The 17,249-nt window shown below is 45.6% G+C and overlaps 1 protein-coding gene across 1 annotated transcript; it reads right to left on the reverse strand.

Moving 5' to 3' along the window:
- Positions 1–523: 523 nt before the first annotated feature.
- LOC119372261 (uncharacterized) lies at positions 524–17,249 on the reverse strand. The gene is made up of 2 exons (XM_037642740.2): positions 16,638–17,249; positions 524–1,013 (listed from the first exon to the last, which is right to left on the reverse strand). Exons 1-2 carry the CDS (start codon positions 17,247–17,249, stop codon positions 684–686), a joined length of 942 nt encoding a protein of 313 aa, XP_037498668.1. The 3' UTR covers positions 524–683.

A 17,249-nucleotide genomic window follows, 5' to 3' on the forward strand; every position in this document is an offset into this window, starting at 1 on the left:
TCACAGAACAGAAGATTGTATCAAATAATCTGCTAATCAAAAAGCTTGCTCCTGACAAAGTTTGCCACAAGAGGTATCTCCAGTAAAGCACACTCAGTACTAACAAAAGCAACACATAAATAAGGGCTGTCAAAGCAGTCTTGTCAGTGAGGGTAAATGGTGGTGAAGTACTAAAACATTACATTGTTAAGCCAGCACAAATTTGCTAATTTATCAGAATGCAGACATTGAAAAAAATACGGCAAGTCACGCGAGCCCTCTTTGTACAGAGTAGAATGACAACAAAAGATGGTGTAACAAAGTAGGACATGTGATGTAGCCACAAGTACAATTACTGCAGTCTGTGCATGAATAATGAAATAGTAAAGAGCAATAACAATTACTGGCACAAATACAAGGAGGTCAATTGCTAAAATGCACATATGGGACAAGCACATGCCACCTCCACACGACTATGTCCAATAAGGCGATATGAATGAGTTAGGTGGTAGACAACTGTCCATAATTATGTCTTGCATGTTGACATTGTGACATTTAAGTGGCAATATTATCAGCCCCAAATCCTGTAATCATTCATGTACTGATGAGATGGGTGATAAAAAGCTTTAGTGCATGAACTTGTGGAGTGGCCACCGAGTGAGGTAACAGTACAGTTGAAGAGCTTACTGAATGCCGATATATACTTAATTTGAATCACTAGAAGTGTCACTCCCGACGATGTGATGGTCCTTTCCGAAGAAAGCTGGCAGCATGGCCATGCTGATGATACCATCAAAACCACGCATATAAAAATTGTGCAGCTTGTCAAGCAGGTTGGGACCTTCGAAGGTCACCCAGATCCCTTTGCCATTAGTAAGCGTATAGAAAGTGTCGGCAGGTTTCAGGGAGGGCCCTAACGCAGCAAGAGCAGCGTTCCAATGATCAAGACGTCGTTTAGATTCTTCGTCCAAGGTTTTTAGGCTGCCTGGGTCTTCTTTTCTCACCACTGGAACTTCGAGTGTACCCGGTTCAATCTGCAAGAGAAATGTGGAATTGAGGCTACGGAGTCATGCGTGCGAGTGACACAACCAAATGAACAAGGATATGCTAAGCTAAAGTACTGTTGCAGCATTTTCAACCTGTCTCTGTTAAAGGGATACTGTACAAAAAATAGGAAAAGATGTCGAAAACACCGAAATCCCACTCCGAAGGTGCGACTGTTCCGATAAGCAGAGTTTATTTCACATATTTTTGAACAGTTGGCTGCACGCTAGAAATTGTGCATAGACGGCCGAGACATCAAGTGTCCCCACGACGAAAGCAGGGTGCACACTTTCCTACCCTCCTATTTCCCTTGCTCGCATGTACATCCCACCCTCCCCTTCCACAAAGGCGCTAAGATGTGCCTGTGATAAGTGAAGTGGCCGTGTGTGAGGTGAAGTGGTGTAATCGTGTTTGAAGTGCGCGCCACAGAGACCATCGAAGAAGATGACACAGTGAAATCAGGGAACGTGGTGGTACGAAGCAAAAGGAGAAGTGATCAGACATGGCTGGAGATTGAAGAACCAGGGCACAAGAGCAGAGACCCGTCGGGTTGCCGAATCAAGGTCTCAGCGGGCTCCCACCTGAGGCCATACCAGCCATCCTTGCGCTTCGGACCTGGCGTGGGTGAAACGTTGCCAGGACGTTTCCGCCAGGCGAATCCAACATCAGTGGCAGCGAGTGCAAGCCAGCGTTCGAGATAGGCATGGCAAACGCCATGCGTGCTCCAGGTCAACGACCTCTGCAGTGAGCCCCATTCCTGACCACGGCTGGCACCGCACCTGCCGTGCTACCCAAGTGTCGACCGTGGTACCGTAACACCAAGTTTTATCTATTGCCTTCACCTTGTCCATTGTTTTTTGCGCTAACTATTACGTCTGTAGTCAATACGCACCAACTAGCCCAACTTGCTTCTCTAATACATCCCTTCCCAGCGTTGAGTTTGCCACCTGCACTTCACCGCCACCTAGCACTACGGTGAACTCTTTTCTTTTAGGGGCAAAGCACCTTAAGGCCGAGACATGTCCATCCATCCGTATGTCGGCGTCCGTGCTTACACACCTACTCGGCCATTCGTCATGATTCACTTCGTGGAGATGCGTGATTTTAACAATCGATTTAACAATAGACTAATATCAATCATAATTGTGACAAAACAATATAAAACACCTGCAAGCACAAACCCTTTACACTAGTCCGAGACTTCAACATACACATTATGAACCTTAGGACCTCGCTTTGTCACCGACTCTCACTGTCCGCTGTCATGGTATCAGAAAACCGTTCCTATAGTGGAAACATATATGTATGTGTGTGAATTAAAAGAAAGGTTTACAATAGACGAACATCAATCATAATTGTGACAGAACAATATAAAGCACCTACAAGTACAAACCCTTTATACTAGTCGGCGACTTCAACGTAGACATTATGGACCTTAGGACCTAGCTTTGTTGTCGACTCTTTATGTCAATTTGTCACTTAATTTACATTATATGGGGCATCGTTCGGGTAACGTATGTTTACTCACCCATACGATACCCAGAGCTTTGCCCACTCATCATGATTCACTTTATGAAGATGCGTGTTTTTTTATTCTGCCCTTCGGACTCTTGCACTAGCAGTCCAAGCATGTGTTCTATTTTTTTCTCACTTGATTAATTATTAGACCCCTCTAATCTTCTGTAAATACATTGTGTAATTGCATAAACAGCCTCGTTATTGCCTGATGACGTTTAAGGCATCGTAATTCTTCATACACAAACACGAGCGTATCATTTAGAGCTCTGTTGTCTCGTTATACAGCTTGTTAAATTGACGTCCAAGGCGACAGGATGAAGCAGTTTATTGCATTGATAGTTGCTGTGTTCCCTGGTTACATTTCGCTAGGATTAGAAAAGACCAATCAAAGATGAGTACAGATTTAACGACACTAGTGTTGCACATGGGGCTAGAGGGAGCTGAGCTGATGGCTTGGGTAGAACGGGAGGCTCGAGCTCAAGAAGGGCTGCAGAACGCGAAGCAAGGAAAGAGAAGATGGAGCAGATGGAGTTAGAACGGCACTTCAGGAGGAATGCGAGAAGGCTGTACAGTTGCGTCTTCAACTCGCTGAGGCTCAGGGCATTAGAGAAGCAGTGGTGGATGACCAAGGCCGACCAGTTCGAGCATCTTCCAACGTGAATCCTCACAATTTCATCCGAGGGTTTAATGAGAACCGGGATTACTTAGACGCGTACCTAAAGAGATTTGAGAATGTTGCTACCAGTCAAGAATGGCCAAATGACAAGTGGGCTATGGCCCTAAGTTTGTGTTTGAGGGGGGAAGCTCTCAAGGTCTTTGGTCGTGTCTCCAGAAGAGGCACTCGATTACGACAAAACCAAGTTGGCATTACTGCAACGATCTCGTTTCCCGGCGGAGGGTTACCACAGTGAAAAATTCTGGCACAGCAAACCACAAGATGGTGAAAAGGGCATACAGTACGCAACAAGGATAAGAAGTTTTTTCGAGAGATGGGTTGAGATGTACAAAACGGAAAAGGAATACTCATCCATTTGGAATCTCATAGTAGCGGAGCAGTTCATAAACAATTGTCGTGACAAGGTGGCACTATTTTTGCGAGAGAAAAACTGCCACAAGCTTGAAGAGATCGCGGAAGCGGCCGACAACTTCTTAGAAGCTCAGCGAGAGACCAACTTGCTTGTTTTCCGTGACAAAGCGGACAACACACCGACAGGAAAAGGCGGTAATACAACTTCAAAGGCTCCAACACGACGTTTTGTGTGACAAGACCGGTCACAGAGCGGCAGAATGCCGCACTCGGATGAAGCAGCCATACTGTGGGTACTGTCGTAAAACTGGGCACGACACCGAAGCATGTACCAAAATACCGAGTACCACCCGGAAAGCGTCATGTTTATGGTCGCAAAAGGAGAACCATAGTAAAGTCAAGCAGGTGGATGACGAAAAGAACGAAGAGCATATGGCTAGTGCAGTGAATACCGAACCAAGGGTGACGAAGCATCAGATGCCAAAGTTGCAGGGCATCATATTCGGCAAGACTGTCTCAGTATTACGGGACACAGGAAGTAATACAATGGTTGTGCAGTGTTCCCTCGTGCCAGATAGAGCACTAATGGGAACCACAGCGACATTGTTCTTGGCGGATGGAATTGCTCTTCCAGAAGCAAAAGTGGAAATTTTTTCACCCTACTTTTCAGGCGTATGCATCGTAAAATGCACGATTTCCCCGTTGTACGACATTATCATGGGAAATGTGCCCGGATCACGCCAGGCTCACGACCCTGATACAACATGGAAAGAGAAGCTTGCTGTACTGAAATTAGAGCCGGACAGCACAGCACATAAAAGATACAAGCAGAAAGGTCATCACTTGAAACCCTTGCTGAGTGGCATCAAGAGCACAAGGTCCCAGCCGGATTCAGCCACATTCAAAGTTGACACTTCGAAGGTGACCAGAAAGGACCTCAAAGCGGCGCCAGCAGAGGACAAGACCTTGGATACCTACAGAAACAAAGTCGGACAAGCATATTATGGAAGGGGATCAACTCAGTATTTGTTTACCACAGAAAAGGGGATACCCTACCGCCATTACCGGTTATCCTCTGGCAAAACGGTAAAACAGGTGGTGGTTCCCAGCAAATTGTGCAGCCAAGTGCATGAGATGGCACACGAAAGTCTGATGTTGGGACATCAAGGTACGAAAAGAACGACTGATCGGGTGCTAGGATCGTTCTATTGACCTAGAGTCCAGGAAAAAGTTAAAGATATGTTCGATCTTGTCATACGTGCCAAAGAACGTACCCGAAAAGCAAAGTAGGCAAGGCACCACTTGGCCAAACGCTGTTGATTGACACACCATTCAAGCGAGTGGCAGTAGACATTATTGGACCCTTGAAACCAGTCTCTAATAGGGGTAACTGATACATTCTGACAATGGTTGACTTCGCGACACGTTATCTTGACGCAGTGGCCCTGCCTGCTATTGATTCAGTGACTGTGACAGAGGGCCTGTTGGAAATGTTTTCGCGCACTGGATTTCCCCGTGAGGTTCTGTGCGATCACGCACCTTGCTTCATGTACGAGTTCACGAGAGAAGTCAATGACTTGTTATCCATCAAACATCTCAGTTCGACACACCACCCCCCTATGTGCAACGGGATGGTTGAAAGGTTTAATGGCACGCTGGAACAGATGCTGCGCAAACTATGTCAAAAGGATCCGAAATCATGGGATTGGCTGCTCACACCACTTCTTTTTGCATACCGAGAGGTACCCCAAACCAGCATGGGATTCTCACCGTCCGAATTTATCTATGGGACATATATTCGAGGCCCTCTCTGTATATTGAAAGAGATATGGATGGGAGAACACATCAGTGATGAAGTGAAAACAATGTATGGTTACGTCTTGGATCTTATAGATCGTCTTGAGAAGACGTTGCAATTAGCCCATGAGAACCTGTCACAAGCGAGGAAAACTCAAAAGCAATACTATGATCGGGGGAGCAAGAACCGTCAGTTAGAAGTTGGAGATCTTGCTTTAATCTTACTCCCTACCATAGAGAACAAGTTACTAATGCAACGGAAAGGACACAAACACGATCGTATCATTTAGAGCTCTGTCTTGTAATACAGCTCGTTACAGTGCCCCACCCTAGAGCATTGTTTGCTGCCATTCATACTGCTTCTAGGAACTTTAGTGGGAGCAGAGCGGGTTGAAAGACTCTGGCCACAGCTGGCATGGTTGGCATGCCCGTTTCCAGATACGCTAAACGTCACCTCGTCTAGTTTACGGCGCGGCAGTTTGTGAAAAACGCATCAAACTCATTATTTCCCGCTAGTTTCTGCCTGAAATGAACGTTGTGTCTACCAATTTCAGGAGCCAATCTTTCAATTAGGCTGAAAATCTTGGTGGCAAAAATTTCGTTCAGTATCCCTTCAAGGGAGTACAGGCACGAATTTAAGAAATTTTCTTGTTGTTGCTCTAAATAAAAACACTAGTGTCAATGACCCTAAAGAAACTCTGGATCCAGCACTTAATGTAGTGTTAATTATGCTCTAATCCAGTGCTAATTCTGTGGTTAATGTAGGTCTTGGCGTAGTCCTAAATCCTGCGCTTAATGCAGCTTCACTACCGTGAAACCTGAGAAAGCGCATAGCACGGGCAACCCAGTAATTACCTTGGCAATCATGCACTTGCCACCGCCTTGGCAATCGCGCGATTGCCGAGAGGTTTTAGAAGAGTTTTTCGTGATTTTAGGTAAATTATTGTGATTGCAGAATGAACAGGGCGCAGACAGGAGGGCCAGAAAAAGATGGAGATGAGGACGGTTGTTGGTGGTCATGCTTGCTACGTTTCAGGCTGCTGGTCGCTACACCTGTGCTAGTTCTTTAATAAACGCATCACGGACTCAATGCTAAACGCTTACCATCACGATTAATTATTGGTTATTTCTGTGGTTTATGTTATCTTAGACCTTGTTAGTTTATTTTGCACTGGTACTGGGCATTGTTAACCTTGTTTTAGACCTGTACTGACCGCTGCGTGACCATGCGACATGATACAGTGGATGGTTGACAAGCCGGGCCCCTAAAGTGCTACGCACTTAAAAGAGTACCGTGGTGCCTCGGAACATATGGAATGCATTTTTAATAGCAATACCCTAAAAAACACTTTCGGTTTTGATATCGAGGGAGCGGTCTCACAGTGACATGTGAACGCAGTATGATGTACATCCAAGTCACGTGGGGGCAGCTCTTGAAGTACCAGCAGCAGCCCTGTTGTCTGCTCTCAACTACACATGATACACATCAACAACGATAAGCGAATTGTCATCCAGTGACCCCAACAAGATTTCGGTAATTTTGGCTGCATGTAGCCAGCCGTATTTGTAAGTTCAACGAACTGTGTTGACTCCACGAGATAATGTCCACTGTAGTGGGCCTGGTTTGCATATGCTGGGTGGCGAAAACTTTAAAATCAAACTAAAATATTTTGCACGTGTTTCCTGGCTCTGGCGTGTTCAGAGCATTAACAGTGCACGCCAAGAAAACAATAAATGTCCCTTTTGGGATGCCTCAAAATTGTGTCATTATTCCTTTAAAGGAACACGATTGGCAAAAAAAATAACATTTTATGTCAGAGTGAATGGTTAATGCTTGAGAACATCTAAAACGTCAATATATACACAGCAGTGCTTTAGTAATCGAGAAATTCAGGTAAATTCAGGACACGATTTGCATCACCAGTGTGAAATTCTGGAACACAAGCCTGATGACGTTCTAGGGCCTTAGTACATTTACTCACAACTACTCAAACTAACCATCACAAAAAAGAACATTTCAGAGCATTGCAAGACAGAATAAAATGCAACGTGTGCATTTCATTCTGGTTCACGCAAAAAAGAATTCTTGATGGTTATCCACAAGAACAACGCAAGTTCCGTCTTCGCCGGCTCTTGGGAAGTAAGGGAAGGGTGTGCATGGCAAGTTCTATGTCAGAAGGCTGTTCTCGGTGGCGGGTGTGGTTTGAATTGTGCTAACGATATGTGAATCACTAAAACATGATTTTCTTTCAAATTAGGCACGAAACAAGCACTACAATATTTCTGGAATGCTATTTCAACAATCTAAGCCGGCCTTATACTTGCCTTTGATGTCCTTTAACCCTTTAGTTATCGTAAGAAAAGAAGAAAAACGTGCCAAAATTAATGAAAACATTTTTTTTCACTCATTTTATAGAGCTTTTTCTTCTGAATAAAATGGTACCATTCTTTCGATTCAATGGGGTTCCTTTATTTCACTAAGCGTGTAAAAAATAACTCGAAGGTGGCTTCACGGCATGGCAATACAATGAAAAATGGCAATAAAATGAGAGTGAAGACACAAATGGCCCAACATGGACAAGTGTGGCCATCTAGTGTCAGTAAACACAAGCATGATGTGTACAGTGTTCATTGGTTCCGTGTGGAAACAACTTTTGTTGATGACGAGTGTAGTCGTCATCAGTCATTTTGTTAAAAAATTTCATGACGACTATACTCGTCAGCAGTAGCGAAAGGGTTAAGTTAAAGTTCTGTTTCAGCGGTTTCAACCCGTGTGTGTCAATATATATATTATAGGCCCTAGCATAATGTAACAGAAAATGAAAGGGCACTTTTAATGAACTGCTACACCATACTTGTTTTTATGAAGTACTTATTTTAGCGCACAGAATGCACCAAATGACTGGCCGGCTTCAGTTGTGCAACTTTTGTGGTTGTCAGATGCAAGTCTGGCCCAAAACAATGAGTGCAGCTTTGTTAATTTCGTTTCAATACCCAGTCTGTCAGTCACACTGAACCATACCCAATTTTACTGTAAAACAACAGCAGAAAAATATGTTCTGCGTCATGACTTTCTGACAACTTCAATGTTAAGTTAGGCATTTGGAGAGCAACTTTCTATAGTCGCTTACGACTTAAAAATAAAAACAGGCCAAAGAACTGTTGCATTACTGCCCTTCACCTGTGCAAGTGAGTTATTCCAGCTGGCTTCCATTCAAAGCACTAAATACTTTCTGCTAATGTAAATACTGAGCATAAAATAAAAGTGCATCATTTGTGTACCAAGTATTCTGCCTGTCTGAGTATTGGTCTCATAATTTCTGACAAAATTTGTCAGGACACTTGAGTATACGACACGAAACCAGCGACACAAGTGTATACCACGAAAATCAGAGAACTTAATTGGATGGATCATCTATACAAATTCTCTTTGGGTGGCACAGCAATGGCCATGGGTGAAGCTTGTATTTTTCTAGGCTGCAAGCGTCCGATTATCGTATTGCTATCACAAACTTGAACAGTGAGTGATAGCTTTCCATTTGAGAGACCTCTACATTAAACATAATTGTTTCAAGACACCTGGCTTCAATGGGCCCTAAAACACCTTCACTATTATTTTAAACATTTCAAGCAAACGCACGCACTGAGACTGATGATCCAAAAGCAGCTCCCTTTGCTCTTTGCTTCGCTAAGCTCTGGCTCATCTCTCCTCCTGGCCGAGTGTTCCTCCTCGCCATGCAAGGAGGAAGGGCGGCACATATGCGTGTACCTGCGAGCAGAGGTTCTTTTTGCGGATGACATGACCAGACGTGAATGGTGACGTCGCGGTCAATAATGCTGGGGATTAGTGAAACGCCCGGAGAGGAGAAGGGACTGTTTCTTGGAATAAGTGGTGAACCCAAGGATCTTAGTGCTGCCGCACCTAGCACTGTTCGCGACCACATTCGAAACTTTGAAATATAAAAAAAAAATATGGCAGCTTCGCACTAGTGGTGCCAAGCCTGAAGGAAGCCCCCTTCCTTGTTTCTCTTCATTCTTTCTTTCTCTATGTTTGTTGTATTCCTGTTTCTTTCTAATTCTGTCTTTATTTCTTTCTGGCTCTTTCCATCTTTCTTCTATCTTTCACTGTCTCTCTGCTTCTTTCTCTCTGTTTATTTATTCTCTTTATTTCTCTTTCGGTCTTGCTCTGTTTTTTCTATCTCTTCTGAGTGTCTGTTTCTTTCTCCCCCTTTCACGTGCTCTGCTTCGCAAGCAGAGTGTTCATTTAACACTCACGCGTGCCGTACTCTGTAGTGGGGCTTGCCTAATTTCTGCGGCGCATACCCACCTGTGGTTTTCAGTGGGCACCAATTTACGGCTGGCTTAAACATCTCTACTGTTAAGAATTATCCGAGGGGCTCTTCAAAGCATTAAAGTAAAACCTCTTGCACTCTCTATGGAGTGAGAGAAGAAACAAATGCATTGGAAAAAGAATTCCTGGTGAATAAAGAAATACATGAATAAAACAAAACACATTTTCTTGGCGGAGCGGGATTTGAAGCTGGGCCCCCACACTCCCAAAGCGACTGTCCTAACCAGGTGAGGGTGCCTTTGTGCAGCTGATAAAGAGGAGAAAGCAGGGAGAGTACAAAAGAAGGCAAGAGCTTGGGGATCCATGGGCCAGAGGTTTCTGGCACTAAGTCTACATTGCCACAAAAGCATTGGGCAACATGGGGGGGTCATGAGGCTGAAATTGTATGCACATTTAAAAAAGGGTTTAGACGAGTGAACAAAGATGGCGCCCTTCCAAGGTTACCAAATCCGATGCACTGACACCCTTGAAGTTCTGTGTCTCAAGTGCATTGCTCCATGTGTGTGCACTCACGATGCCTCTTCATTACCCTCGACAGGAGGCAAGTCAGCCACAGCACTATAAATTCGCCAACCTCTGCAAATTAGGCAGAGCTGATGGAACAGGCAGGTGGTGTTAAGTTTAACCCTACATTCTATCATCTTCATGTAAACATATCTTATCTAGCTGGCCTCCCTGAGAGCAGCTTAGCAGTACACAATTCACGCAATCTTATTTTTCTTTTTTCTAGTGAAATTTGTTAAAGCTGTTCACGTGGTACTGTTTTTTATTGAGTTGGTCACCTATGAAGAGTGAGTCCTTCTAGTCATATTCTAACGATGAATAGGTGTGAAATATGAATAAAACAATGTTAAGTAACAACGTGTGTGAATCCTTCAGCATAATGTTTGCTTCATGTAAACGTGACACGTTTTTTTAGGGGCGAAGCTCCTTAAGCCGTGGGTCTGTCCTTCCTCTGTGACCGGTTTGTAACCACCTAGTTGTATGACTCACTCAGCAGGTGGCGCTAGTGTGAGTGACGTCATGACGTCACTCGCACGTGACTGACGCAATAAAAGGCAATCGCTCTTGACGCGCTTCCTCTTTCGCAGCGAGTCACCGGATGGAGCAGGTGGCTGTAGACAGTAGACGAACAAAATAAAAGCACAAAATAAAAGTTGATTTGTATATACGCACATAGTCTCACGTCTTTCTTAATGATGTAATGGGCGAACTTTCACGGGAGGGTTACAGTTTTACCGATGATCTCCCCCTCTCGAGCTTCGCCCACTTATCATCATTCATTCCGTGGATATGGCGCAATTTTTTTTTAAGTGCAAAGAATTCATGTGTAGAGGTAGCATGTTAAGTTTAAGGCAAATAACAAAACAAGAAGTACAGGGTGCAAGCCAACCCGGCTTGCTCCTGAAGAAAAGCTGGCATCTCTGGCCAATCACACCCTGCACAACTTCTTTTCATGTTCCCTAAAGGTACTGCACTGCTTTCCTGCTAGACATATATGGTAGGCGAAATATATATATGCACTTCAAGAAACAACTGTTCCTTCTTGGCACTTAGGTGCATATTGACAGCCCACACGTTCCGAATGTTTAGTGCAACTCAGAGTAAAAGGAAACAAAGGTCGATTTTGGAAGGTAGGACCAGAACGTCATAGTGTACCAAGCCCAAACTGCTACTCTTGCGAAAGCCTGCATTCTTTCCCCCCACTTATTTCTTTTTGACATGACAAATGGCTGTCAGAAAGTCCCCGCTTACTTTCTACTGGAGAGTTAAAGCTGCAATTTTGGGTCATTATGCAGTCCATTCGGCTATGTTCATTCTCAAAACATCATGCCTTTGTAAAGTGAAACTGGTTCCACTGATCTCACCAAGATTTCCTAAACTTATTTTATTATCATTTTGTACTTTTCATGTTTCTCTTCTTACTGGGGAAAGTGTAAGAGGGGACCTGGGTCACCTTGCACACATTGTTATTAAGGCGAAAGCTTTTAGTGCATTATCAGATGCTGGCCTCGAAAAATGTCGTGTGTGGTACAGAAACTGACATGCCCTTTCAAGCATGACCTTATAAAACAGGGTTTGAACTGGAATCGAACCCAGGCGTTCAAGAGTGTACTCCTACAGAGTCATGCCAGTGCCAGAAACAACTTTGGAAAAAGACCCCATACAGGCTGGATATTTGTTGAGTTGCTGATTACTTTGGCAGATATCAAGCAAACATCAGTAGCTTTGCTCTGTGCACTACTCGCTCAATATAAAAAGAAAGGTGCAAATCAGCATATGTGTCATCAGGGGTAAACTGAGAAAGAAGAAGAAGGCAACAATAGGTGTCTCCGCCTCCATCAATGGTGTAGTTTCACGTTTTGTGCAAGACACTTGTAGCAGGACGTGCAAACGCACGCCAGCATACTGTTTTACAATGCAGTTTGTCAGATGAATGCTGATGTAACACAGTGAGCAGGTCACATGATCAATATCAGACAGCTGCCTGTACTGCATAGGTCGGCAAACTCCCTCATGAGTCGACTCACTCAGACTCAGATCGAGCCGTGAGTCTGAGTGATACCGGGCGAGTAATATTTTGGTGAGCTCGAGTCCGAGTGAGCCCTAAGCCCAAAATACATTTCTTGAGCGAGTCTGAGTGAACTCCACATTGCTTTGCCGACCTATGGTTATACCTACACAACTTCAATACTATCAGCCTTGTGTCAGCTCACCGTTTATACTCCCACCGACTGACAAATACTTCAAAGCACTAGCGTTCATACGCTAGCTCAATATTTATTAATCAGAGGTGTGAGCTACGTAGAACAGCGGGGGGGGGGGGGGGGGGGGGGGCAGGTTGAAAAGTATCTTGTGTGAGTCACCACTTCCAGTAAAAATGTCCTTACTGGATCACAACCACTGATAACTCATATTTGAAGGTTCGAGATCAAAAGCCACCAAGTAGAGCACCAAATATGAGAGATATTGGTGTTGAAGAGCATTGACAGCATGGTCAAAAAAGCCAATTATACGCTAACGGACTCATGAGTCAACTCGCGCAGACTCAGATAGAGCCGTGAGTCTGAGTGAGTAATATTTTGGCGAGTTTGAGTGCGAGTGAGTCCGACTGAGAAAAATTTCAGTAAAGCTAGGTCCGAGTGAGTCCATTTGAGGAAAATTTTGGTGAGTCGAGTGAGCTCGAAGGGCAAAATATATTTTATGAGAGAGTCTGAGTGGGCTCCACAATTTTTGCCGACCTATGCTGTGCTGTCTATAGGCCTAGTGCGCTGCAGCTTTGAACCGAACAGGCAGCGCAGGATTGTCGTTTGTTGCTCCCGGGCGCGCAGTCATGGTAGAAACGCAGGGCTCCTCGCCGAAAGGACGTAAAAACGTCGCAGTAGTCCGGTACTTTTTCGTACTTCGGCGTGCATGGCTGGCACAAGAGCTGTAGGAACACCGTTCGGAAGCAACTAGCTTTAAAATTCAGCGGGTTACCTCAGAAGTCAGACGAAAATGAAAGACAAGTCTACCGCAGCTGTGCGGGGCTGCGTAAGCAACGCCTCGAATTCCGTACATAAGTGCCCCCACTTTCGTGCGTTTTTTTTTCGCCTTTTATTATTTATTTTAAATGTATACACAAGCTTACAAGGTCACAAAGAAATAGGAAGATAGCAGGCTGACAACGGCCACCTAGAAAGGCAATGGGCCTGTCTGCGTCTCCTGCTCTCACGCGTGATTTCTTGCCAGCCAGAGCGGTGAGCAGGGGCAGCCGGTGCGGAATCAGACACAAATTTGCCACGTCCTGTTCGCTGAGAACGAAAACAGTTCGGTATGGCTCAGCACACGTAGAGCACTGAAAAATCAAAAGCTCACCTCCACTCGTTCGACGTAGTCCTCGGTTTTCGATTGCACTCTGCATTTCGCAATAATTTAGGAAGATTCCATCGCGCACATCAATTCTTCTTTCAGACCACACACTGACCACTCGCGTGCAACTTCGTACCAAGCGACCAAAAACTCCTTTTGAAACACACGTTATTGCAATTTCAATCCTACGGAAACCGCAGAACAACAGACGATCGTCGCGTCTTGTCCTCACGTTCACGCGCGGGCTGGCGGCCGTGGCTGGCGATGCACTTTCCTAGCAGACGACAACCAGACGAACTGATGGGCGCTCGCTTGCAGTCTCACTGTCTGTGAAGTGTGTCTGCGTGCGTTGTGAGCGTGTTTGTGTGTGGGTGGGGGGGGTGGTCTACTGTTCCCCGCGTGGTGTCCAAGAGACAGAAAAGAACTTGTTTCCGGCGCAAACAGCTGTCTTTTGTCTGCTTTTCTTTTTTTTGTTGGTAGGGCTCGCAGTTCGGTTTTCAGCGAAAAGAATGACTGAGAGGGGCCTGTCTTCCTCGAATGGCTTGAGGCGAATAGGGGACGAAGTTTTTTTTGAATGCTTACGTTAACAAGAGTCGCTGCATGCTGGTTTTTCGGCAGCTTTAAACGGCTGTAGTTTGAGAGGTTTTTCAGACAGGAAGAAAAACATAAATAAAGATAAGTTAGCACAGCGTATTTAGACACGCAGACTGAAAAAAAAAAGAACTACGGCAGCCGTTTTTGGAGAACGGCCGCCGCCGCAACCGTAGCCTTGAAACATGCAGTTGGGCCCGTAGGCGACAATCCTAACAGTGCGCCGCTAGCCCGATAGAGGGCGAGAGCAGTAGCGCCACCATAAAGTCCCTCTATTTTTCAAAAGTAGCGAAAGGCCTTGATCCAGCCGCCGCGTCCTGCAATAGGTCGGTTGGCGACAAGTGACCTTTTCGCCTTCGCGCCCCGCCCAAAGGGTCCAGCGGCGGCAGCGCTGTGCCGGCGATAGGTACGGATCACTGTATTTTCAAGCGTGGAGTGGGGTGATTTTAGCGAGTAGTGAGTACTTCTCGCGCCTCTGTCGCATTGTTGTTGCAAACTAGAAGCGTTTATGCACCTGAAGTTGAGTGGACGCAGGAATTCCGCGTTTGAATTTAATGTTTGGAGCGTGACGTGCTGGTATGTCGGGTCTCTATGCCTTCGGTTGCCTCCCCGCGCGGAGGACAGAAAAAAGTTTCTTTTTTCTTTTCGTTCCTCGCGGTGAGAAAAATATGTGCTGAAGGAAGGCCCAACAAAATCAGTCGCAAGAAATTTGTGCCCACAGAAAACACCCGGATATGCGAAGTACGTGATTTTGTAATGGTTATAACTTCAAGCAGCCTTTCGGCTGGCCGGCGTGCTTTCTTTCGTGCATATGCATGAGCATTCTCAGAAACACTATTATTGCTTCGGCATTCTTTATGCCGTAGATTTGTGCGCAGTAGTCAATGGAGAGTCACACCCCGTATCTCTAACATTAAATTGCTCGGAACCCAATAAAGCTGCCTTTGTTTTTCTCACCGAGGTGGCTTCAACACTACAAGCTCACAGGGAAATGAGCATTAGGGATTAGTTTTTTGCCACACCTTGGCGTGTTTTGCCGTACTGCTATGTGCGAGATCGATTAGGGCTTCTTCGTTGAAGCATTCCGCGTAATGTATTCCCTAGAGGACCAGAATGCCTTTGACATGTTCGAATAAATAATATTGCAAGACGCTGGGAGGAAAAGACTGAAACCATATATGCCGCACCGAACATCGTTGCTGATTTGCCAAGGCAGAAGGAACGGAAGCCACCCTGCAAGCGAATGAGGGGGGATCAGTGCTCACAAAAAAATACTACCAAAGAAAAAGTTTGTTATGAATTCATGCAATAAAACCCAGTTTTTCAATAAGTACTCTTTTGTTCTCTTGCATCTCTACAAAAAGCCACCTAACACAGCTTTTTTGTTGTAGTCTGGTTTTAGGGCTTCTACGTGTATACATACCCCAAATTTATTTGAAATGGCATTGGGTAACATTGCAACGTGCCTTTATGTCTGCGGGACACGGAGGCAGCGGGCGTAGTAAAAGGGGGACGGCTTTGGGTAAATGCACGTTGTTAAAAACAGTTAAACATTAAAATGGGCGAGGCACAAGTGGGCATGCTATATTTCCTAGATCTTGAAAGGTACTCAAGTTGCTGATATTCCTCAAATGCAGTGCAACTGCATTGAAGGAATATCAGCCCTTCTCCTAAGGGAGGAATGCATGAGGAATATCCCCTCTTCTCCTAAGTAAATCTCTAAGAGTATAAGCAAAATAAGCGTAGTTAAAATACCGTGTAACCGCGGAGACTTCCGAACACTGACAAACACAGTCAAACCAATAATAGCGCGTATTTTGCGCTACTTAATACAAGAGCGCTAGGTGCCCGATGAACTTTCCGAGAGTAGCAGTACGCTGACTACCTGCCTATTTTATTCGAGCTAGAAAACGAGCACTTTTAACTCACCCAAACACCACCTGTTCTTAAAGTTACGCTGAATGTCAAAATATGCAAAGAAAAAAAAAATAAATGCCCTGCATGACTGCTGCTGTGGGGAACCCGCTCGGAACCTGCTTCGGAAACGCACGCGTTTTATTTCAATATTTAACGTGCTCCGTGCTCGTTAAAGTTATTGTCCCTGTAGTTTCATAACTGATGAACATCTTAGGCCACAAATATTAATAATTTAGCGGTTCAAGCGAGCACCGAGTTCGGTTTCAGGCGCCCACAATATGCACGGGAGCGAGCGGCGCGTCGTCTGCTATCGCTGCTCCTTGGACCCCTCGAGAGGGCGCGCGTGTAGTTGTCGCTACCTTTATAAATATAGGGACCTTACGCCACCATACCAGCTCACGAGGTCTATAATAAATAGACGACTTTTAAGGGCCTTGAATACGTATACTTATCAATTTCAAGAGTTTTTCATGGACCTGTACGCACACTGCATGATGATCATAAGCGATTCTTCCCTCAGAGAGGCAGCGCTGCGCAAAACTATGCGTTCGGGCATTGTACCTGTATCATCAAGTGCGACGAGCAGCAGGCGTGGAAGACCACCTCGAGGTCCCCGTTCGGCACGTCCAGTTCCTGCATCGGTGCTCCTACCGTCGCCCTGTGTAAAGCCAGTCGCAAGCGGCGCACTGAGCGTTGCTCCGGGGCAAACATGGTCACGAGCGGCAGCCCGGGCCACAGGGCCACGTAGTACGCCTCGTGGTCGGGAGACAGGCTCTGCAGCCTCTCTACGAGCAGGCACGCGAAGACGGTGCCCTCGTCCAGGGTCCACGTTAGCGTCACCTCGCAACCGTCAAAGCGCAGCACCGACGCCGTGCGTGAAAGCACCCGGCGAAAGTCGGAGAGAACCTCAGCTTTCTGGAAGCGAATAGCGTACCACGGCCGAATACTTCTGCGCGGCAGCAACCAGCAGTGTAGCCAAGCGAGGTACTGCAGCCGTTGTCTCGGGGCATCAATGCGTTTTAAAGCGCGAATGATGTCGCTGACAGCACGACGACGCGTGCTGTTTTGCAGCGGCGGTAGCCAAGGAACGAAAGCGTCGTCCAGGGTCCAGAGTTGGGCCGGTGACAGCTCCTCGAGCCACGACTTCAAAAGTGCCAGGTCGGCCGCTGTCAT

Source organism: Rhipicephalus sanguineus, chromosome 10 (genome assembly GCF_013339695.2).
Source record: "Rhipicephalus sanguineus isolate Rsan-2018 chromosome 10, BIME_Rsan_1.4, whole genome shotgun sequence".
Classification (NCBI taxonomy): domain Eukaryota; kingdom Metazoa; phylum Arthropoda; class Arachnida; order Ixodida; family Ixodidae; genus Rhipicephalus; species Rhipicephalus sanguineus.

Excerpts from the sequence above, each read along its gene's own strand:
- LOC119372261 (XM_037642740.2), bottom strand. The coding sequence starts at position 17,249 with ATGACAGCGGCCGACCTGGCACTTTTGAAGTCGTGGCTCGAGGAGCTG. Across the intron at positions 1,014-16,637 it reads CGTCGCACTTGATGATACAG|ATTGAACCGGGTACACTCGA; the intron begins GTACAATGCCCG and ends TTTCTCTTGCAG.